This window comes from Amyelois transitella, chromosome 24, assembly GCF_032362555.1.
Source record: "Amyelois transitella isolate CPQ chromosome 24, ilAmyTran1.1, whole genome shotgun sequence".
NCBI classification, from domain to species: domain Eukaryota; kingdom Metazoa; phylum Arthropoda; class Insecta; order Lepidoptera; family Pyralidae; genus Amyelois; species Amyelois transitella.
This window is the reverse complement of record NC_083527.1, coordinates 7,193,419-7,218,289: the sequence shown is the minus strand read 5'-3', so window position 1 is coordinate 7,218,289 and position 24,871 is coordinate 7,193,419. Positions and strand designations below refer to the sequence as shown.

Below are 24,871 nucleotides of genomic sequence, written 5' to 3'. Positions count from 1 at the left end.
TACTTTTTATCCCAGAGTTCCCGCGGGATTGATAGGGTTTCCATGCGGACGAAGTCGCGGGCGGCCTCTAGTAAATAAATAATTTAAATATTAAATTTAATGACGCCCTATTTCTCTCTATGACTGATATAACATATGATGTATTTTCGTATTGTATTGTATTTGTATGCAAAAGTATACTTTATGATATGCAATAAAGATTTTGAATTTGATACTAACTCAACGATACTATCTAATATATAAAATTATCGTGTCACAATGTTCGTTTCCGTACTCCTCTTTCCGATTGATTCCCATTGAATTTTGTGAGCATTTTGAGTAGGTCTGAGAATCGGCCAATATCTATTTTTCATACCCCTTAGTGATAAGGGCTGTCCACCCTTAACATTTTTTTTAACTAGAAATTACTTAAAAATCATTATATGGCAAAACAACGTTTGCCGGGACGGCTAGTATTTTATAATAAATACTTATATTTATGTAAATAAATAAATATAAGTATATAAGGGTGAATATACGCTATTTGAATTTCAATGGTCTTTAGAAAATGTTTATGTAAAACTTATTATATTATTGTTTCTCTATGTTTAAACAATAAATAACATGGCCTTTTATCTGGCCCACATAGTCTAATCACGATAATTGTTTAATTTAAAGCATTATTAGCTTAAAAAGTTAAAAATGTATACTCCTCTGGCCTTCCCATTCATGCATTATAATGATTGAACGGCAATATACTTTAAATACGTATACACAAATATGTTTTTTTTTAATTATTACTAACTGTTATAAATATCGAAACATATTTAATCAAAATACATTGTAAAAATATTTAATAATATAAAAAAAATAAAACTTGTTTTCATGTCATGTTACAAATACGTCACTTCATCTGGCGAAACTCTAAAGAAGAAAAATTTCACTTAAAATCGCCAATTTGTGTTTTGATCTTGAACTGGGCGCGTCGAACAGTGTGAAGTTAGTAGCAAGCTAATGGTCTTGAGCAAAACTTAAATAATATTGCGTCAGTTTACGAATGAATTTGGGAGAGCGTGTTTTTGCCACTCGTTGGAGTATTTCCTTTGGTAAGCATATGTTTTCGTATTTTATTGTTGGAAAACTGTTTATTAGCACAATGCAAGGTTTATTGTATGTAGATGTCATGTGTTACGTCAAACTGTGGTGCGAAAATCGAGTGATGTTATTTTTGTACGTTAAGTACGATTTTGTCACTTCTCTGGCGTCACTTCTGTGGCAAATTTCATGCCAGAGGAAATACATGATCGCCAGAGAAGTGACGAAATTCTGTTTCGTTAAATATCTTAATTAGACGGCTGATTTGGCGTAATGGTTAAGAAGTTGGTCATTACGCCTGAGGTCGCGGGTTCGATCCCCGCACAGTACAAACATTTGTGTGCATGAACGTGCCTGTAGTGGGCCATCCGCGGGGATCTCGGGCCCCAGGTACAAGTATTCTGCTACGCCTGGAGACACGAACTTGAAGCGGCAGAAATGATGATTCGTTCGTCGCGTTGGTATGCTAGGGTTAATGGTAGCCCTGAGCAAAACGGAGGCCATCGCCTTTGGCGGTCGAGGTTGGAAGACTCAGGCCGGTGTGTTCATGATGGTGGATGGGGAGAGGGTACATGTAATGCCACACATCAAATACCTTGGCATCATATTGGACCCACGGTGGAACTTCGGGGAGCACTTTAGACAGCTAGCTCCCCAATTAGTGAGAACCGCATCGGCACTCAGCCGACTGCTGCCCAACATTGGTGGGCCTGGTGCTACATGTCGGCGCCTATATGCAGGTGTAACACGCAGCATGGCGCTGTATGGGTTGCCGATATGGGCGGATAGGCTCACTAGAGCCAACAGGGCCTTGCTGCGACGACCACAGCGTGTGGTGGCCATACGTATCTGCAAGGCCTACACCACTGTGGCGTGGTCGGCAGTCTGCGCTCTGGCTGGTACCCCTGGGAACTGGACGCTCTGGCCCAAAAGGAGTTGTTCTGGGAAAGGAGGAGGAGGGCGGAGATGCCTGAATTAGCGGGAGCGGCTGGTGTAAACTTGGCTGTGGTATTGCGGGAGCGATAGAGAACTCCGAATTCAGCCATTGTACTATCGGGGCGCTTCTTCCATCGCTTGACAACTGGTTGGACCGACGCCACGGCCAGGTGACATTCAGGCTGACGCAGGTAATGACCGGACATGGTTGCTTCGGTCATTACCTGCATCGGATTAGATAAGAGGCTACTGAGGTCTGCCATGAGTGTGGGGAGCCGGATGATACGGCCCAACATACTCTGGCAGAGTGCTCGAAGTGGTCGGATGAGCGGGCCACCCTCATGACCGCCTTAGAAATAGGGAACCTCTCGCTGCAAAGTGTAGTAGCTGCGATGCTGTGCTGCAAGAGGAAATGGGAAGCAGTGGTTTCCTTCTGCGAGTACGTCATCTCGCAGAACATGATCACTTTATCGTGCGCGCCTACTGCCTCAATAGGGTCACTTCCCGACCCTGGGATGGAAAGGGCGGCCAGCAACTTACTGGTCACCTATTACAGCAAGATTCCCGGCACAGAAGCGCCGGGCAGCCTGAGAGCATCGTGGTGAAATTCCTGCGATCCCATGATGCAAAATCATCACCCTCAAAATGGCAAGAAGGGCGCACGGAGGGGTTTTAGTGGGTAGGCTGGTTTACTGGTCCCACACTCTCCCGGGTGTTGACCCGGGGTCTTGTCCGTAAAAAGGATTTCCCCTTCGATATCAAAAAAAAAAGTATAGTAAGTTCAGTATTTGAGTATAAAATATTTAGCTACACAAAAATTGTTGATTCTGATCTGAAAATGAAAGAGTTCATTTATACTGGAGACTGAAACTTTTAAGTTGTTTAAATAACCTCGAGACTGAAAGGTGTATCATTAAATAGTACTATTGTTTTGTTTTGTGAAAGAAGAGTATATTTTTTTTTAGTAAGTTGGTTAAGAATACAGTGCTTCAAATGTTACAAACTTAGAATTTTGTGATTGTTTTACAATAAAAAATCTATTAAAGAGTATTTACTGTAAATTTCATCACAGATGAGACTGATAAGCAGAATATACTTCATTCTGTTATTTTAAACGGGCATTGAAAACTTAAGCATTAAAAAATAATAAGGTTGCATTAAGAAATTGTGAAGACTGAATGTGCCTTATATAATAAAAAATATTCTAATACAATAATTTAAACGTGGTTAATTTAATATAAGTCTCTTTACTCGTCTTATAACAATGGTGTGTCACTTTCCTGGTTCAATTTGTCACTACTCTGCCAGTAGTGTCACTCCTCTGGTAACACATTTTCCTCTGGTACTTATAAAACACCAAAATATGAGAAATTCTTCTGGCCTCCATCATTAAAACTTTAAAAATAGTGTCAAATAGAGAAATTATAAATATTAAATAGAATGGATAAAATTTCCTTCTGGGACACAAAAAAATCAAATAGCGTATATTCACCCATAAGACAAATTACACAGATTGAGTAAGCATCGAAGTAAGTTCGAAACTTGTGTTACGAGATACTAACTCAACGATACTATATTTTATAATAAAAACTTATATATAAACATCTAATACCCAGACTAATCAGAGAAAGTTCGTTTCTCATCATGCCCTGACCGGGATTCGAACCCGGGACCTCCGGTGACACAGACAAGCGCACTACCGCTGCGCCACAGAGGCCGACAAAATATAAACATCCAAGATCCAATAAACGATATTAGCTCTGCAAACTCATTGGACTTTGTCCGCTGTGACACGAAATTTGACATTTGACAATCGCAAAAAAAAGCTGACTCCCTGTATTGTCCCCTTAAGGGGTGGGGGGAGAAATTTGTGTATGCCTTTTTTTATTTTATTAGACTAAGCCAAACACAATCTGCGGAAGCCGGATTCAAAATGATACCAGTCTTAACATTTAAATCACTGTCTTATAAAAAAAACTGTGATATTTAACGTTCCCAATTCCTGTTGTGTTATATAAACACGATGATCTCATCTCACTGCATTTGATGTAATATTAAAACGTTTTCTATTTATAAAATATTAATCACCACGATTCGTAACAGTGGCATAACGAGGCACAGTTGTTCACAATATATGTATATGGGTGCCGTGTGGTTCCCGGCACTAATACAAAAAAGAATAGGACCACTCCATCTCTTTCCTACGGATGTCGTAAAAGGCGACTAAGGGATAGGCTTACACACTTGGGATTCTTTTTTAGGCGATGGGCTAACAACCTGTCACTATTTGAATTTCAATTCTATCATTAAGCCAAATAGCTGAACGTGGCCATTCAGTCTTTTCAAGACTGTTGGCTCTATCTACCCTGCAAGGGATATAGACGTGACCATATGTATGTATGTTGTTCACAATAATCTTCTACACAAATCTGTGTAATTTGAACATTTTCAACAAATGAATTCTTGAAACTTTGCCAGTTATGATAAGTTGGGAAATATACTGTAATATAAATAACGAGTGGTCGTTTGTGTGACATTTGTGTCATGGATCTGCTGCACAGGCGTTAACATCGTGAGGAAACCTGGTGACTGGATGACTGGATGTGTAATTTTGATCCAATATGGGTTAGGCAGTGCCGTGTGGTTCCCGGCACCATTACAAAAAAAGAATAGGACCACTCCATCTCTTTCCCACGGATGTCGTAAAATGCGAATAAGGGATAGGCTTATAAACTTGGGATTCCTCTTTTAGGCGATGGGCTAGCAACCTGTCACTATTAGAATCTCAATTCTATCACTAAGCCAAACAGCTGAGCGTGGCCTATCAGTCTTTTCAAGACTGGTGGTTTTGTCTACCCCGCTAGGGATGTAGACGTGATCATATGTATGTATGGGTTAGGTTACCCGAAACCGCCGAGCTTGCATGAAGAGAGTTATGAATGTGGATGAAGTGAAGGAAGTATGCAGAGATCGTGGCAAGTGGAAAGAGGTAGTCTCTGCCTACCCCTCCGGGAAAGAGGCGTGATTTTATGTATGTATGTATGGGTTAGGTTCGGATGGATGGAAAGGATGCAGATTTCAGATGGGGAGTAGCTTCGTGTAAACACCTGATTTATTCAATCCAGAGACGTGGTCAAAGACGCACCCTGTATGTGTCCGGGACTAACTCCAGGAGGCACTTAAGACCTATGCTCTCACTATGCAGTTTAGCGTGCTTCCTGTAAATTATATATCACTCCCTTTGTAGGGTACATATCGTTAGATTATCGTTATTTTATCATAAAGCTGATAAGTGCTATTAAAATTAGAATCTTATTAATTAAAATTAAATATTAAAGGTAGGTACAATAAATTGTTTGCGTGACTTTGTTTGAGATTTTTTTTTTAACTTTTTGAAGCATATTTTAATAAACTTGAATTCTCGTGTAGGTAGATTAATTCTGTTTTATTTTTACAAACTTTAATACATATAGTAAAATTACAGTTAGAATTTGAACAAGAAACCAAAATGGCGTCGTAATTGTTACTTAAAGCGAGCGATTATATTCAACCGTGGTTAGGTCATCGACCGTTTTTTTTATCGATGACTGACTGACTCGTGAGTCAATAGGTTAGGCGTGATGAGATGACGTGAATTTATAAATTCCGCGAAACTTTGAATGACTTGTCTATCACTTGTTTAATTTAAATCATGAAAGGATAAATTACACAGATTGAGTCAGCCTCGAAGTAAGACTTGTGTTACGAGATACTAACTCAACGATACTATATTTAATAATAAATAAATACTTATATATATATAAACATTCAAGACCCAGGCCAATCAGAAAAGGTTCTTTTCTCATCATGCCCTGGCCGGTATACGAACCCGGGACCTCCGATGTCACAGACAAGCGTAGGTACTGCCGCTGCGCCACAGAGGCAGAGGATAAGTTGGTTGCTAAACGATGTTTGTACGCATCGTGAAGAAACCTGCACATTCGGGCAACTTCATGGTGTAACCAAGATCCAATATAGGTAATGTTCCCCTGCATAGTTTGCGAAGGTCAGAGGGAGCTTTTAACACGAAGCGATTCGAGTCGTTGGATGTATGTTTGTTTGTAAAGCGATAACTTTCGAACTCTTGATCTAACTTGCATGAAATTTAAATGATCCCAATAGAATTTTTAAGTTCATAAGGCATAAATGAGGTTGAATAGTTTTATACATTTTTATAACTAGAGACCGCCCGCGACTCCGGAATAAAAAGTACGAACCGTACCGAATTTCATCGTAATCGGTTCAGTAGTTTTTGCGTGAAAGAGTAACAAACATCCATACTGACATCCTGACATACAAACTTTCGCATTTATGATATTAGTAGGATTTTGTAAAAATTTAAAGATTTTGCGGCGAACAATAATCTTACTAGGTAGTTACTTTTACATTACGAGAAACAAATTCACATAAGTAGGTACTTCAGAGACCAAATAAAAATTACCTCATGCGTGAGTCAACATTCCAACATGGCCGTCAGTAATGCATTTATTGCTAGGAGTGCAATTTGCAAGTCAAATTCCGCTGCACTTTTAAACGATTTCAGTCGAGATTAGTTTAATGACTTGCATGATTCACGTACATACATACATATGGGTCACGTCTATATCCCTTGCGGGGTAGACAGAGCCAACAGTCCTGAAAAGACTGAATGGCCACGTTCAGCTATTTGTTATATTGACCTCTGATGGGCTAGCAACCTGTCACTAGCTTAATCCAATTCCACAAAAAGGTTAGTTACACCGTCCAGCTTCACCAGCTCCAGTAGCATGACACGAGCGACGCCCATTTTATAGCGCGATCTTTATAGCGCGATAAAAACGGTGTCGCGCGTGCCATGCTGCAAGAGCTGGTGACTGAGTGTTTTGGAGACTATTGACTCTCATACATACAATTCACGTCTAAATCCCTTGCGGGGTAGACGGAGCCAACAGTCTTGAAAAGACTGATAGGCCACGTTCAGCTACGAGTATTTGGCTTAGGGATAGAATTGAGATTCAAATACCTAGTGACAGGTTGCTAGCCCATCGCCTAAAAGAAGAGTCCCAAGTTTATAAGCCCCTTAGTCGCCTTTTACGACATCCATGGGAAAGAGATGGAGTGGTCCTTTTTTCTATTGATGCCAGATACCACACGGCACATCTATAAAAAAATTTGACACTCATCTAAAAAAATTGTAAGCAAATGGTGAGTTTGTGGTTTGATAACCAACGAGGTACTTGCACAACTTTGCACGGGTAACATTTAAGATAAACCTTCGTAAAAAATACCCCTGTTTCCGACATTCCAAACAGGAACAATATCCGTCCACAATTTTCAGAGATAAGCGTATATATGTATATACAGACAATTGAAAATAGGGAGACGTTATAATATGTAGTGAAAATACTCATTATCAAATCTTAATTGGGAACTGATGAAAACGGAATTATGTTGGCAAGTAAAAGTTCCCTAATGTCGACGTCGAACGAAATCAATAATTAAAATTCAACTCTCTGCTTAATAGTAAACAAATAATTTAAGACTTTATGTACACATATATATCAAAATAATGCCACTTCAAATAGTGATAGGCGGCTTACGAGTGTGATTAATGAACATATTCCTCAATAGTTGATAACCAATTGTAATGTACAGTCATAAACATATTTTTCTATTTAGGTACTAACATTGAAAATTATATTATTACATTTCAAAATATAGTTACAAATTATTACATAATTGTTATGAAAAGAAACAAAATCGCGTTATAATTTTTAAATTGTGTTGTCCCTGCAATTCGTTTTTATGTTTGATTATTTTTTTATTGTGTACTCATATGGCTGTGATTAATTTCTATATATTTAAAACTCAAGTTTTATAGATATTACCAGACCCCGCAGGATAGCGCACGCGATTTTTATCGCGCGAAAAACAATTGCTGTTTCGCTTTATATTATGACGTGAAACGGGACAGCAATAGCTTTTAATAGCGCGATAATAACGGCGTCGCTTGTGCCAGGCAGCGGGAGCAAAAGATGTAATTTTTTAATTATTGTACCCGACTATTCCGACGTTCAATCACTTAAATCTAATTAAATCTACTACCGCTTCCAAATCGCATGTGTAGAAGAAGCGGCGGAACAACCTACACTGCAACTTCAGCATGATATTACTATACACACATACATAGATAAAATCACGCCTCTTTCCCGGAGGGGTAGGCAGAGACTACCTCTTTCCACTTGCCACGATCTCTGCATACTTCCTTCGCTTCATCCACATTCATAACTCTCTGCATGCAAGCTCGGCGGTTTCGGGTACTCTTGACCTGACCCGACCTGATATTATCGCATTTGTTAACATTGGTTAGAATTGAGTTTTCTTCTTTTTTTTAAATTTTTTATTTAAATAACTCAATGTACACAAACTTCTCAAATACAACTGTTTTATGTCGTTGTCTGTACAAGTTAACTAACAATCACTGAATAAACGACTCCTGCGCCCACGCACAGATGTGGGCGTCCGAATTGTGATTCCTGGCTTCCTCCTTTGACCTTAAATAACTATTCGCTGTGTGTAAAGTTGTGGAAGCATTGTGCGTACATACATACATATAATCACGTCTTTATCCCTTGCGGGGTAGATAGAGCCAAAAAAACTGAAAGGCCACGTTGAGATATATGGAGACGAAAATGTTGCAGTGCAGTTTGTTACCGCATCTTCTGCACTGTCGCTTAGGAAGCGGCAGTAGACTTAGTTCTAAGTAATTTTTTTGACGTCAACCATTGTTGTGAAACCAAAAGATATGACAATTATTAAGTGATTATGAAGAGTCCCATAGTATTGAATAAAATTTTTGAATTTGAAGTCTTATAATGTTATAGTTGGGATTATGGCGATCGAGTTAACGTCATGAAGTCTAGTGATGTAGTCACCACGCTATGTACGGTGTCTACCTACCGGTTCCATCTCCCGGGTCAACGACCCAGCCGGTCCTTGAGCGAATCCGGGAAGTAATAACTTGTACTTATTAGTGCTAGTTGTGATGACTTTGGAAAGATTTATTGTATTACTAAGAGCTATGGCGCTATACAAAATTCTAGATCGGAACGTGTAGGAAGTATATAGAATAGACCGTCGAAAGTGACATAGGCTAGGATTTTTCTAAAATTTTGAATTTTGTCTGGAAGCGAAGATCTGCGCAAGAGCAAGCTTGATGAAATATATATCATCTCTGTCTGTTTTGTGCTATTTTGTATGTTTTACTCTTATGGTGCAATAAAGAGTTTTATTTATCTATTTCTCTACTAGGAAATAAAAAGTTATTTAAAAAATAATCTAATCTATAGCATGAATTGAGAAGCCTAGTTCTTTAGCATGAGTAAATTTTAATTACACAATTTCTACATACATTATGGTCACGTCTGTGTGCCTTGCGGGGTAGACAGAGCCAACAGTCTTGAAAAGACTGAATGGCCACGTTCAGCTATTTGGCTTAATGATAGAATTGAGATTCAAATAGTGACAGGTTGCTAGCCCATCGCTTAGAAAAGAATCCCAAGTTTGTAAGCCTATCCCTTAGTCGCCTTTTACGACATCCATGGGAAAGAGATGGAGTGGTTCTATTCTTTTTCGTATTGGTGCCGGGAACCACACGGCACGACGCAATTTCTAAAGATTCAAAAACAATGATAAAAATGCACAATATTGCATAACATGGGCAGTGTTTATAAATCGATCAAGCCATTAAGAACCACTACAGTATCAGTTCATAAAATGCATTTATCTCAATAGCTGGTCGCGTAATCGGGGTTTCCTGATAATAAACTATTTGATATCGTCCACATTCTATTCTAAGTTTGAATAATTGTGAAGTTGACGTTGTTGAAGAAAATGCTGCAGTGCAGTTTGTTACCGCTTCTTCTGCACTGACGCATTCGAAGCGACAGTAAACTTAGTTTTAAGTAATTTGTTTGACGTCAACCAATGTTGTTAAACCATACGTTTTGACAATTATCAAGCGATATGAAGTATCCTATAATAATGAATAAAAATTTTGAATTTGAATTTGATAACAGGGTATCCGTATCGCGAGAACTCTCCAGATTAAGAATGTATTTTAAAGTCACTGGGATGGCAAATTTTTACACACATTATAATCAAGTTTATGTCCCTTGCGCGGTAGAAGGCCAACAGTTTTGAAAAGATTGAAAGGCCACGTTCAACTGTATGGCTTAATGATGGAATTGAAATTGAAATAGTGACAGGTTGCTAGCCCATCGCTTATAAGAAGAATTCCAAGTTTATGAGCCTTTCCCTTAGTCGAAATATATGTTGATTTTCCATAAAATTTGCTCAGTTAAAAAGGTCCCTAGTCTTTTTGACTTTTTCATTAAAATACTTAGAAAAGTTAGTTTCATCAAAATTTTCACGTTGTGGTTTTAATGCAGAATCTAGTGATGTCTACTCTGGAAAATATTCATTCAAATCAAATGCAAGCTATACTACTTCAGCTGCAGATTCCACCCAACCAAACACATTCAACTTACATTCAAGTACATAAAAATCTCATTGGATAATTAAAATTAGATCCTGAAAATAATATAGTTTCATCTGTTTAGGAAGCAGAAAATCTAGATTGTCCGCATCTAGAACAGTTTAGGCGTTCGGCCCGAGTTGCGACCTGAACCGGTAACGCGTGATGTCATGACAATCATCTCGGAATGTGAGCAAGGTCCGTTTAGTTGGCTTGAAGTTATTTACACGAAATTGTCTGTCAAATTAATTTGGTGAAATAAATTCAAAGGTTATCCAAAAGTCTGTTTTTAAAAGCGTAAGCATTGAGTCCTTAAAGCTTTAAAAACGTTTAATTGAACTCATACATACATATAATCACGACTTTATCTCTTGCGGGGTAGACACAGCCAACAGTCTTGAAAAGACTGATAGGCCACGTTCAGCTGTTTGGTTTTATGATAGAATTGAGATACAAATAGTGACAGGTTACTAGCCCATCAAGAAGAATCCCAATTTTATAAGCCCATCCCTTAGTCGCTTTTTTACAACTTCCATGGGAACGAATGTAGTGGTCCTATCCTTTTTTTATATGGAGCCGGAAACCACACGGTTCAAAAATTGAACACAGAGTTGAGAACAACATGTTGCAGTTATTTATCTATTCGGTTAAGTTTCTAATTTCAATGAAAGCCTTTTAGCCTAACAAAATTATGGTAACACCACATCAGAAACTTCTACAATAGAAGCTGTACAAATAACCCAAATTGATACACAACAACAGTCAGCCAAAACCAATTAGTAACCCACATACGTACATACATACAAACATACATACGTTTCTTTGTACAAATTCTACAAAAACCGGTCGCGCGACTGGCCTCGGAGATGTTACCCGACCTACAGAGATAGTGTATTTGCACGTGTAAAATTAAATCCAAAAGGTGTATACGTAATTTAGCACAGTTATTTGTTAGTTTTGAATTGCAAACGGTTTCAACTGTCAAAATCTCCAAAGTTCTTGTAATGTTAAATGGTATGTTTATTTTAAGAAAGAAATCTTAGTAGTTGGTTAGTTAAAGTTAATATATTGTAGAACAAAACTTAAAACATTGAAATAAACAAAAATAAAACTTGAATTCTAACTTGTGTTAACTTTTGTGTGAGTAATGTGAAAAAAAAACAATTTTATCTCTTAAAAATTAAATTTTTTTTATAAGCTGCCAGTGCGCTAACAAAAAATAGTAGTAGTAAATTTCAGTTCAGATTCTGCAGTGAATTCTTGAATCTAAATGTGGTTATTTTAGAGGTTCTCAACAGTATACAACTGTTGGTTTTTTAATCCTTTACAAGCGAAGGTGGATAAAGATAGGTCTACAGTGACCGTATAAAATTTTAATAGATCTGAAAAAGGTATAGGCAATACTTTTAATCGGCCTATACACAGGTGCACACCTGTCCATTCATTTGCATTCATAACAGGTATAGTTAATACGTGTTCTTAAGTTAAATTTTGTAATATAATTTTTTTTTGTAGTTTTTCTTCCACTAGCTCTTTTGCAATGATTTTTGTTCCTAAACTTGTCTGTCCTTAGTAAATTTTTTAACTTAGTGATAAATAAATGGACGTCCAAACCTCTTTAACATTCATAACACCACGAATGGTTTCCTGTTGAACCGGGGTGCATTCCATCAATCTTCGAGTTGGTATTTGACGTTAATGCATTCTGTACTGTTAGATTAATAAATTTTGTGTGTTGGTACACTTTTTAGTGGGCTACTCCCGCGTGAAACGAAAAAACCTTAAATACGTCGGTTTCACGGGAATATAAGAAATAATCTCTTATTGCTCCCCTAGATCATATCAGAAATCATCATGCCAAAATTAATATCTCTAGACCCAGTGGTTTAGGCTGTGCTTTGCTATGTCACTCAATCAGTCAGTCAGCGTTCTCTTCTAAAACATTTACACTAGAGAGCTTCCGCATAAAACGAAAAAAATCATCATAAATCGCGTTCCCGCGGTAAATTCGGGAAATCCTCTCTTAGTGCACCCCTAGTCCACATCAAGAACCTACACGCCAATTTTCAAGTCTTCAGACTTAGCTGATTGGTCTATGCGCGTTAATATATTAGTCAGTCATGCACTATCTTCTTTTATATATTAAGAAAAGTTATTTCCAGCAAAAATACGTAAATTTGAAGAGAAATGAGATATGTCAAACGGAAACTTGAACACGCGTGCACATTTCAAACACATTAACGGCGGATTTAAACGCAATTTTTACGATAGACAGTCGCAATAAAGCGTTGACTATAATGAGGATGCGTCACGCAATTCACTACGCATTCTGATAGGACCGTATTTCCACTAATATAATGAAATAGCTATTATTTTGATAGCCATCAAGCAGAATGTTTTCAAACTATAATTCCTAAATAAAGTAGCTAGAAAGTGTGCTTGTAATCGGGAATTTGGTGCCATCCTGTGGCGTTGTAGCGGGAGCGTTGATCCAGCTCGACCGCCACCAAAGGGAAGATCTTCCGCCAAGCTAGGTGTGATGCCTGATGCCATAGGGAACCGCGGCTCCGACTTTGTTGAGTCGGTTGTATTTAAGCTCCAATCCGTGTAATCTTGTAATCGCGATTCAGACTCTTCGTTGCTGAGCGTGTCATTTTCTTTCGCTATGATTGACAGTTAGTGTGTGACATTAGTGATGTTGCCACAGCATGAATGGTGGTTTGAAAAAGAGAAAGCACTTAGACCTTCAACTGACCCAGTGACAAAAATTGTTAACTAGCAATTGTTACCAATGTCGTCTCTAAAATTGTACAAATCGGAGTATAAATTGCGAGTTGTTTAATAGTAAAATATGAAAAAGAAATGTTTAATTTATGGTTTGTTCCATTTAAAATTAATTTTCAACCGGCCAACATCTTGATCAGAATCCCCAGCCTTGAAGCTGCCAGAGATCTCCACTCAGTCTTGAAATATTTGATTGCATCAATTTGGTCCATCACAAGAATGCCCTGTTCAATCTGACATCACCACTGTACCACGACGGTATTTTTAACCGGCCCTGCGGCTAAACATCTGGTCGATAAAAATGGCTGATAAAGCATTTTGTTCTAACCGTTTCTAATTTCGACCACTTGATGTAGGGTTAGCAGATGCGGGACTGAAAAAGAACTGATAAATATGTCTGTTTCTGTTAAATACGTTGATGTTTTGCCAACGGTTATTATATCATCTCATATCAATCTAAGCTTTGATAATTCTGTTTAGTTAGCTTTTGTATTAAAAAGCGAAGTTTGTAAGTTATGTCTAATTCTTTACTTAGTTTTCTTTTTTTAGAATGCTCTCTTAAAAACATTATTGTCTCATCATTTTCAAGTAGTTGGAAATACCACATCGTTCCACATTCCGTTATCGCTGCATACTTCCTTTATTTCATTTTCATTCATGTGCATATTCTTAAGACTTAAGTCATAGTTCATTGAACCTTTGTCGGCATTTACCGATATGAAGATTTTATTGCTCACTCCGTGCCTCCTTTATCGAATCCACAATCGCAGTTATAACTTCCAGACTAATAATAGCAGTGGGCCCTATGCGCTTCCAACAGTTATTGTATGTTTTATGCCTTATTAGCGGAAAACATTTTATTATTTCATTTATGAGCACTTAAATTGGAATCTCTCTTATTATTTGATTATCTGAGTCGTAAAACTATTTGTTCGTCGATGTATAATTTATTTTTATTGTCTATATAAATACTACTTCTTCAATTAATATTCACACTGCGCTAGTCGCATTTCTTTAGTTTCCTTCCACCCTAAGGATGACTGGAAGAGATTGCATTAGCGATAGCATACTTATCGCTACCACATAGGGTGTTTTATTGTGCTGCAATAAAGAGTTTATCTTTCTACTATGACTAAGATAATGTATTCTACTTCTATTTCTTCATGACGAGGTCCATATTCCAATTTCTTGTGAACAACATCACCATGACTATATTAATGGATAATAATCGCGGCGAAATGCTGTCATTCGTGCCCCAGCATAACGTCTTTATTGCCTCGCTCCAGATAATTTTACGATCGTGTAACTCGACTTATGTCATTGTGAATGAGGACGTGCGCCCACGACCTTTTCCCGATTGCCCGGATAAAGTTCGTAGACTTTTGCGCTTGTAAATCGTTCCCGTTTCGGAAAATTATTGCTTGTTTCCCTTTAGAAAGACATAAATGTGTTCTGTTTCTTGGTCATAATATCGTCAGTGCATATGCTTATCCTTAATGTAATTAGATATCCTGGAGGTTAAAAGTTTACCCTTTCAATTATGATTACGATTATGCCTAGACTAAATTAAAGAAACCCTATTGCACTGCCCTTATCACGCAATTTTTTAGAAATTGTTATACATTTTGACAATTTATTACTCTAAAACTTTTTGGTCCACTTTCCAATGTCAACATTGTGGTAGTTATGAGTATGGTGTAACAAGTTCATTGGGTATTATAATTTTTCATTAATATTCCTAACCTTTGAAAATTTTGTGAGGAAAATCGACCACATGTTCGGTGTTGGTGCGTTTGTTTTTAGAACATTCGCAGAAGTATATCCACAATTTCATTATACCTAATTGTTTGATTTGCTCCATCTCCTTGAGCACACTCATCGACTTATCGTTCCATTTAATTAATACTCCATTTAGCTGGATGACTTCATCGTTATGGTCTCATACAAAGTTCAGCGAAGGCCGCACGTTTAACTGTTTCTAGCAATCGTGGTTTCTGATTAGGTGTTAGCTATAAACTGGCATTATGAGCAATGCGTTTAGTTTCTTCATTATTCTATTAGTTTGTGGCTGGATGTATTATTTGAAGAATAAGAGTGATTGAATTGTCATTTGTAATTCACTGCTGAAAAGAATAGAATCGTTTGTTCGGACAACGAATTCATCAATAAAATTTAAAAGCGGGTTGGCTTCAAGGCAGTGTAAAAGCTTGTAAGTTTTTCCATGTTGAAAAGTTCTAATGATGTCTGTAGCTGCACTCGATCTTTTAAAGCAAAAAATATAACCGGTAGTACCATTGAAAATTAACGAGAGAATGGAAAGAGCATGAAAATTGGCTGATCGTATACATGGTATAGTCTAAAATAAAACTTTTTCGGTGTGATTTCTATCGTATCAATAACTGCAAACCAGGTATTTGGGCCAATAAGATGGGAATCTTTGGTCGAATCATTTTGCAACTATCTTGTAAAGTCACGAATGTCTGATCAATGGGATAGTCGCGTGTTGTATAGTATAACAATGTATCTGATTACAATGAAGCTATCTAGTCCAGTGCGTGTGATTCATTAGTAATAATAGAGGCGGCTACTGTGTACTGTACTACTCTTATCTCAGTTTTATTGGAAGCTTCGGGTGTTTGTCTGTTTATTCAATGAGCACCATTCATGATTCAAACAGTGCCGTGTGGTTTCCGGCATTAATAGAAAAAGGAATAGGATCACTCGCATCTCTTTTCCATGGATGTCGTAAAAGGCGACTAAGGTATAGGCTTATAAACTTGGGATTCTTTCAGGCGACGGGCTACCAACCTGTCACTTTATTTGAATCTCAATTCTATCAGTAAGACAAACAGCTTAACATGGCCTATCAGTATTTTCAAGACTGTTGGCTCTGTCTACCCCGCAAGGGATATAGATGTGATTATATGTATGTATGTTCTTGATAAGGGTGAACGTTTTCTTGTCTGTCCACAAATGTATGTTTGAAATTTAGAAATGGCTCAGTGAAAATATGACTGAAGCCATCAAATGGTTTACGCTGACATTAGACATCCAGTGGTGTTATTCAAGAACGATAGTGTGGAAAATGTCTAGTCTTCTTTCAGAGAAGGAGAAAAATTTGTTTTGACAAAAAAAAATGCATAGGTACATACATGTAATCACATTTAAATCCCTTAGGTGGAAGACAAAGGCAATAGTATATATAATTATATATATATGTGAGCTTTTCCTTGATTATGTTTAAACATCTTTATTTTCTTACGGGTTAAATATTAGGTACTTTTTTAAATTATATTTATTCAGGTTGACGTTGTCTGTTTAAACTATGATCATTTCATGGGGAACAACTTTAATTATATGTTCAGAAAAGATTTCATCACAACATCACACACACAAGATCTATCCAGCGATACAATTAGGAGCAATGTAGATCGATTGTGAAGTAATAGCATCTAATAATACAGCCACTATAAGGGTCAACAGACTATTATCACACAGAGCTGACGCTGACGCATCGTTGAGTTAGTACACGGAGTTTATCAGCGCGATAACCTTAACATTGACTAGTGGTCTATTATTTCTAACGTCTTTAAATTTAATTTTTATTTAGTCATTCCCTTCTTTAGTTATTTCTTGTTGTATTTTTGGATGTGGGACTAAATGTTAAAAAAATTGGTCATAAAGCTGGACATTTTCAATTTTTTTACTATTAACAGCAGCAACGCTTTTAAGAATTTCTTTGATGAACTAATAATTGTTCTTATATATCTTTTATTAGACATTCTTGTAACAGAAAAAGTATAAATCATTTTATCATTGGGAAATCGTGCCCTTTTTCTGTGTAAGTACTTCTACATTGTCGATTTCAAACTCAGACAAGAAAAGCTTTAAGACAAGACGTTAATTCTACCATGTTAAAAAGTTAATACTTTTTAATAAGTTCAGGTCTACGTATGGTTATATCTTATTCAGAGAACAGCTTTGAATTACGTCGTTACGACTCCCATGTTGAAATTTTAATACTTTTTAATTAGTTCAGTGCATTGAAGCAACAACCAAAAATAACCAAGAGCAGTGAGGTATCAGAAATAGTAAAGCTATTCTGATATGTGTTTACACCGGCGTGTTTACGTTCGGGTTTATCGTCTTGTTGTGACGCAACGGTGGCTGGATTGAGTTGTACGCCAGGTCAAATCTATACTTAATATTATAAAGCTGAACAGTTTGTTTGTTTGTTTGAACGCGCTAATCTCAGGAACAACTGGTTCAAATTGATAAATTTTTTTTGCGTTGAATAGACCATTTATCGAGGAAGGCTTAAGGCTATATAACATTACGCTGCAACTATAAGGAGCAAAGAAATAATGGAAAATCTGAAAAAAAAAACGGGGTAAATTATTAATCCTTGTGAGCTTCAATGATGCCCAAAATAACTATTCCACCCGGACGAAGTCTCGGGCACAGCTAGTTCTAAATCAAACTAGTTGTTGATCTAGGCGAGGGGTATTGGCACATTCGTCTATTGAAGCCCTTACCGTGATCAGATATGGGTTAGATCACAGAGGTTAGATCGATATCTTCTTCCTTCTGGCTTTGGTCCCGGTTGCATCCTCACCTCTCTGGAGTGGAGCCCGGGGTATGCCTTTGATAATGGATCCTGGATTGGGTGAGTCAGGTTTTTACACAAACGACTCCCATCTGATCTCTGGAACTTACACATCCAGTTGCCTGAATGCAGGTTTCCTCATAATGTTTTCCCTCACCGTAAGACCATCGGTTAGTATTCAAACTAATGTATAGGTGAGAACGGAGTGTCTGTGTAAAATCTGTTTAAATCTTAGTCTTTAATTACAATCTAGGATCATGGACATAATTAGCAGTTCTTGCACGAACTCCTCAGATTTCATCCTCATCCTCATCCTTCTCTCGTTCCATCTCTCATTCTTCTCTCTCCATCTCTCATCCTGGCCTGTTCCCAGTTGCACCCTCTATCATAAAGCCTCGGGGCCTAAGGTCCGCTATTCGCATTTCATCCTAATCCTCCAAATAGGTTCCCCTGTAAAGGTTGCGGAGGTTGGATGGGTCGCTTCATGTAAAAACCTGTTTCCCTCATCTTAAATTGTTACTCGTAACAATGAATAATATTTACGCGAAATTTTTGTCCAATCAAATCGTTTAAAGTTACTCTTTTATAGATCAGTCACGATTTTCTTTAACTCAAACAAGAAAGACACCGAAAGTGACTGTATTCTATTTTTAGAGTTCTTTGTTGTTGTTGAAAAAAGAAAAGAATGTTTGACTAATTTGTTTTTTTTTTGTTTGTTACAGGTAAAGAAACATCATTCGTTTTGCTGTTTAAGTTTGAAACACCAAATAATATACTCACGTAAGTAACTCCTGTTAATACTGTCAATATTTTCAGGAGTATATCAAGCCTTTTTCCCCTACAGGGTAGACAACAGATTCAAAAAGACTGAAAGACCACCTTCAGCTGTATGGCTTTATGATGGAATTGAAATTTGAAATAGTGACTTGTTGCTAGCTTATCGATCGCCTATCTATAAGAAGAATCCCAAGTTTATTGAACTACTAGAGGCCGCCCGCGACTTCGTCCGCATGGAAACCGTAACAATCCCGCGGGAACTCTGGGATAAATAGTCTATGTGTTATTCTGGGTCTTCAGCTACCCACATACCAAATTTCATCGTAATCGGTTCCGTAGTTTTTGCGTGAATGAGTAACAAACATCCATACGGACATACTCACAAACTTTCGCATTTATAATATTAGTAGGATTATAAAGTGCCCGGAACCGCACGGAACTTAACTAGTAACAGTAACGAAAGAACATATTTAGCGTGTCCTAAATCATTCGAATTGTCTAATTAATCATAAGGCACTGTTTCGTATTTATTATCGTTCCAGAAACTACGCCTTATTTACAGGCAGGATTTCCATTTACCCTCGTACCCACTTTCGTCACTCCTAGGGTTGCCACCTTTTCGTCACTCCTAGGGTTGCTAGGTCGCCATGCGTAAAGGCCGGACAGACCTGCGAGTTTGAACACAAAAGCCGGACACCAAGCGTTGTTGAATGTTTTCTTTTTAAACTGGACTAATTATCAATACGTTACGTATTTAGTGACTTTCTCGAAGGAATGAAATTTTTCGTAAATCGAAAAGTTGTAAATGTGCAGTTAAAATTAAAAGGTTGATTAGATTTCTATCTTCCTCCTTGCTTTTAATTTTGGTCGGGCACGTATCTTATAATTATAACTGTCCGGCTTTTGGCTGGCAACCCTAACTGCCCTCCCAGTTTTACCCCACAGGAGATTGCATGCCGCGACGTAATACAGCGGTTGGTTGGTTTTCCTACTAAAGTTCAAGGCAAATTGAGCTTTATGCCTTTTAGAATTATTGGTATTGTTCAGGTGCTTACTAGTCATGTCTGATCTAATCTGAGCTTTATTTCAACGGGATAGATCGTTATATTTAATGATAGCTAGGAAACTTTATTAGCGTGTTTTGGTTTATAGGTTAGTTTCTTTTTGATCATATTTAGAATCGGTATTTCGATTTTGTTTTACGAGTGATATGAATATAGCTTTACATACAGCTGAATTTGGCTCTGTCTACCCCTCAAGGGATGCAGACGTGACTATATGTATGTGATTGATCTTTCAGAGTAGGTAAGTATGTCATTTTGTTCATTCCTCTGAGTATACTTCATACGAATGTGTCTAGAAGTGCTAGCGATATATATGTTTACGATAATATTAAAGTTATTAATCTGTAATCTAAATAGCTCTTGAAAAATATTTGTTTTGAAACTGTTAAAAGTCAGGTCAATCTTTTCGTCGCTTTATTACTACACACTAGCTGTGCCTTAAATGCTTAATTTAAGGCACAGCTACTATTACACACAATTAGTATTAAATTAAATGCTGTAATTTAAATTTCTTAGAATTTTCAAAAGAATAATGTTACTGTTGACGGACTACTATATCTCTGTGCCAAATATATAGCTGGCAGAATTTGCAATTTTAGTTTGCAATATATATATAATTATATATATGTGGGAATGAAATTAAAACAGTGCGGAATTATATCGTAAATCTTCTTATTTTATTGGACTTCTTAAAAACACATCTTATAAGGTCTTACCTCGTACCACAGACTCACTGTTCTATCTCCTAATGTTGCCAGCGTAAAAATTAGTAAGAGGTCAGCTAACAAAAAGGATTTAAATAAAAACAAAAACAAAACTTCTCCAAAAGAGTATCGGCAGTAAGTTCCAAACTTGTGTTACGAAATAATAACTCAACGATACTATACTTTTCCTATCATCGCGTCAATTCTCCGTAACGCAAAGGAGTTTGATCGATCATCGTTCGTCTCCCTATAAACAAACAATCGTGGTTCCAAGTGAGCGATGACGGGTGGTGATGACGTCACTCTACCCCCCCATGTCGACATAATGGTTTGTTTAATATTGTCTCCTTGACCCTCTATAGGGATATTATAAAAAGCCGGAACAGCAATTGTTCTTCGCGCGATAAAATGGCGTAGCGCGTGTCATTTTAGGTGGGCAGAATGCCTTAACGATTAATACATACATATATCACGTCTAAATCCCTTGCGGGGTAGACAGAGCCAAAAGTCTTAAAAAGACTGATAGGCCAAGTTCAGCTGTTTGGATTAATGATAGAATTGAGATGCATATAGTGACAGGTTGCTAGCCCGTCGCCCAAATGAAGAATCCCAAGTTTATAACCCTATCTCTTAGTCGTCTTTTACGACATCCATGGGAACGAGATGGAGTGGAACTATTTTTTTTAATTAGCGCCGGGAACCATACGGCACTATTAAATTATATAGATTGCTAACAGGTGACGTAAAGTTTAAATATACACATTTCCGACCCAATTAAGGGGGTGTTCTGACCGAGATAAAGCGGGTCGATTCTCAGCAGGATGCAACAGCTGGTGTCGTTGACCTTCCACCTAGACAGGTATTTCGTGTAATTCACACTTGACTATGGTTTGAAGGTTCTTTGTTCAGATTCGGATCGATGGAGTATGAAATTATTATCGTATTTAGTGTCGTTGAGTTAGTATCTCGTAACACAAGTCTCGAACTTACCTCGAGGCTAGTAATTTGACCCGTATATATTATTTATTAATGTGTTTGAAAACAAAGAAAGTTCCGTCGTATGACGGCTGATATTTGCGTGAGCAGCGTATACAACCTGATATTTCCTGGTGTCTGTTCGTTTCGGTGTGTCTACGACTTTAGAATTTTAGGGCAAGACTGAAAAGGAATTATTAACTTACCAAATCAATATATGAGGGACAAATATATGATGAATAAATCAATCAATCATGGTTAATGGCGCTCCCCAGAGAGATGACTAATGCCAGGAAGAAGAATATATAAACATACATACGTCCTAGACGGGCGTTTGGCCTCGGTAAAAAGAAAAAAACATACATACATACATGATGATCACCTCTATATTCCTTGCGGTTAAGACAGAGCCAACAGTCTTAAAAAGACTGATATTCAGCTGAATTAAACCTAAAAGCTTATAAAATAAGATTAAATCTTTACTACCTCTCAACCAAGCACAATCATTACTAAGTAATGATTGTTAACATTAATTATAGTCATCAGTTTTTAATTTGATTATCTTCCGCAACGGAAGTTGCCGTAAAATGAGAAATTTATCAATATCCGCTGATGATGTAGTTGTTGCTTAATTGACTTGAGACGGTGTCTGAATTTAATTTATCATCTAGCCTCTTGATAGGTGCGTTCATTATCTAAGCTGTATAAAGCCATTATAGTAAGCTGTCGGTTCGATTGAAAGTTAATCTAGTCAGTAATAGTGTTAGAAATGACTTAGAATACACTAGTGCCGTGTGGTTCCCGGCACCAATACAAAAAAGAGTAGAATCACTCCATGTGTTTCCCATGGATGTCGTAAAAGGCGACTAAAGTATAGGTTAACAAACTCAGGATTCTTTTTTTAGGCGATGCAATATCAACCTGACACTACATACATATTTAAATCTCAATTCTATCATTAAGCCAAATAGCTGAACGTGGCCTATCAGTCTTTTTAAGACTTTTGGCTCTGTCTTCCCCACAAGGGATAAAAACGTGACTATATGTATGTGTATATGTATGTTAGATAGTATAGTCTCGTTTCAGAATAAAGATCAGTATTTGTAAATGATAAAGAATGAAATTTCATTTGTGTATTGACTCGATCACTGCATACTTCTTTCGCTTCATTCACATTCATAACTCTCTGCATGCAACGTCGTCGGTTTCGGGCGCTCTCGACCGGACCTTTAGCCAGGACGTCTACGATTTGATCAAGGTACATACGTTCGTCTAGGTCTTCCCACTCCAACGTCCCCATTCAAACATCCTGAAGACCTGCTTCCATTCATCCTCTCCACATGACCAAAACATGTAAGCATTCCCTTAAAGCCGACCTAACAGAGACGCCAAGGGTACAACAGGTAGTAATGAAGAACTATTGAACTTATAATTGATTCGTAGTTTGTTGGCTGACTGCCAGCCTGGGACTACCATTGGTTCACGTTCAAATTCTCGAGTTGTTCATATAATCACGTTTTTATCCCATATGTAGTAGATAGAATCAACAGTCTTGATAAGACTGTAAGACTACGTTCAGCTCTATGTCTTAATGATGGAATTTGGATTCAAATAGTGACAATTTGCTTTCTTTGCCAAAAAGAAGAATCCCAACTTTATAAGCCTTTCCCTTGATTGACTTTTACTATATGCACGGGAAGAGAAGCAGCTGGCACAAACCATGTTCTTCCTTAGCTACCGGAGGTTCGGGGTTCGAATCCCGGCCAGGGCATGATGAGAAACAAACTTTCACCGATTGGCCTGGGTCTTGATGTTTATCTATATAAACATTTTATAAAATATAGTATCGTTAGGTTAGGTTAGGTTTCGAACTTACTTCGAGGCTAACTCAATCTGTGTAATTTGTCCCGTAAATTTTTAATTATTTAGCTACAAGAACAGTGCCTTGTGGCTCCCGGCACCAATACAAAAAAGAATAGGACCACTCCATCTCTTTCCCATGGATGTCGTAAAAGGCAACTAAGGGATAGGCTTACAAACTTGGGATTCTTTTTAGGCGATGGGCTAGCAACCTGTCACTATTTTGATTTTCAATTCTATCGTTAAGCCAAATAGCTGAACGTGGCCATTCAGTCTTTTCAAGACTGTTGGCTCTGTCTACCCCGCAAGGGATATAGACGTGACCATATGTATATGTACAAGAACAGCATAATGTAAGCTAAATTTTATAACAATAATATAGTGACCTTAAGTTCCAAATCTTTTGTCGTAGGTACGTTTAATTATATTCGCCTCTATTACGAAATGAGTGTGATCTCACAAATGTTTTTATAACGCGTGGGTTCCACTGTCCAATGTGTTTGTAATGTTGTGATGTGTTCAATCTGATATTACATTATTTTAAACTGTTTTGTTTCTAGTTGGTTGTCTTATCTTATCTACATTAATTTAGATTGTGAGATTAGAGCATTTTTTCGTTAATACTAGTTCTAACTTCGGGTATTTCCTCTTCTATATAATTTACATCTGTCATTTAGTTAATTCTTGCTTCGGTACTATTTAATTTGTTATCAAAATTATGTGAATGCATAGATTTGTCTTTATTTTGTATATGTGGAACTTTAACTGTGTTCTTGTCTTTAAATCACAGATCTTAAAATACAATATGATGATTATCACTTTGGTTTTTAATTTTTGTTGAAACGTTAACTGTTTTCTTCACTTGATTTTTGTTTGCTCATCAGCAGTCATTTCTTTTCGATTCCATGATATGTTACATACATACAATCACGTCTATATCCCTTGCGGGGTAGACAGAGCCAACAGTCTTGTAAGGACTGATAGGCCATGTTCAGCTGTTTAGCTTTTTGATAGAATTGAGATTCAAATAGTGACAGGTTGCTAGCCCGTCGCTTAAAAGAAGAATCCCAAGTTTATAAGCGTATCCCATAGTCGACTTTTAGGACATCCGTGGGAACGAGATGGAGTGGTCCTATTCTTTTTTTTTATTGATGCCGGGAACCACACGGCACATGATATGTCACCATGAACTTATTCTAATTTTTTTCCCACTGTGCTAATTCTCACGCTGTTCATTTCTTTACAAGTATATACCCACAAACCATTGTACTGACACTGGTTACCATTAAAGCATTGTGCTGTGCTGATGTAGGTGAAACTAATTCTACTACTTTGTGGTTCTTTGGCGGTAGGGTTGTCAGGTCGCCATGACGGACAGGGTGTGAGGCCTAGTAGTGTTCAAATTAGCTAAACTTGAGAGTCGCTTGAGTAATAAAAAGCTCGGACAATATGCATTGTTGAGAATGTTAAATCCTTTGTATCGTTAGACATCGACTTGCTTAAATGTGTAGCTTTCCTCACGATTTATGTCCTTGCC

The 24,871-nt window shown here is 37.4% G+C and overlaps 2 protein-coding genes across 2 annotated transcripts in view; both read left to right on the top strand.

The window, feature by feature from the left end:
- The window catches only part of LOC106143468 (protein 4.1 homolog), an 84,697-nt gene that overhangs the window by 13,059 nt on the left and 46,767 nt on the right, over window positions 1-24,871 (top strand). The gene's annotated exons all lie outside the window — the stretch shown is intronic.
- LOC132903354 (uncharacterized) lies at window positions 1,550-2,615 on the top strand. The gene is made up of 2 exons (XM_060951422.1): window positions 1,550-1,973; window positions 2,317-2,615. The coding sequence occupies exons 1-2, from the start codon at window positions 1,550-1,552 to the stop codon at window positions 2,613-2,615; spliced, it is 723 nt and encodes a 240-aa protein (XP_060807405.1).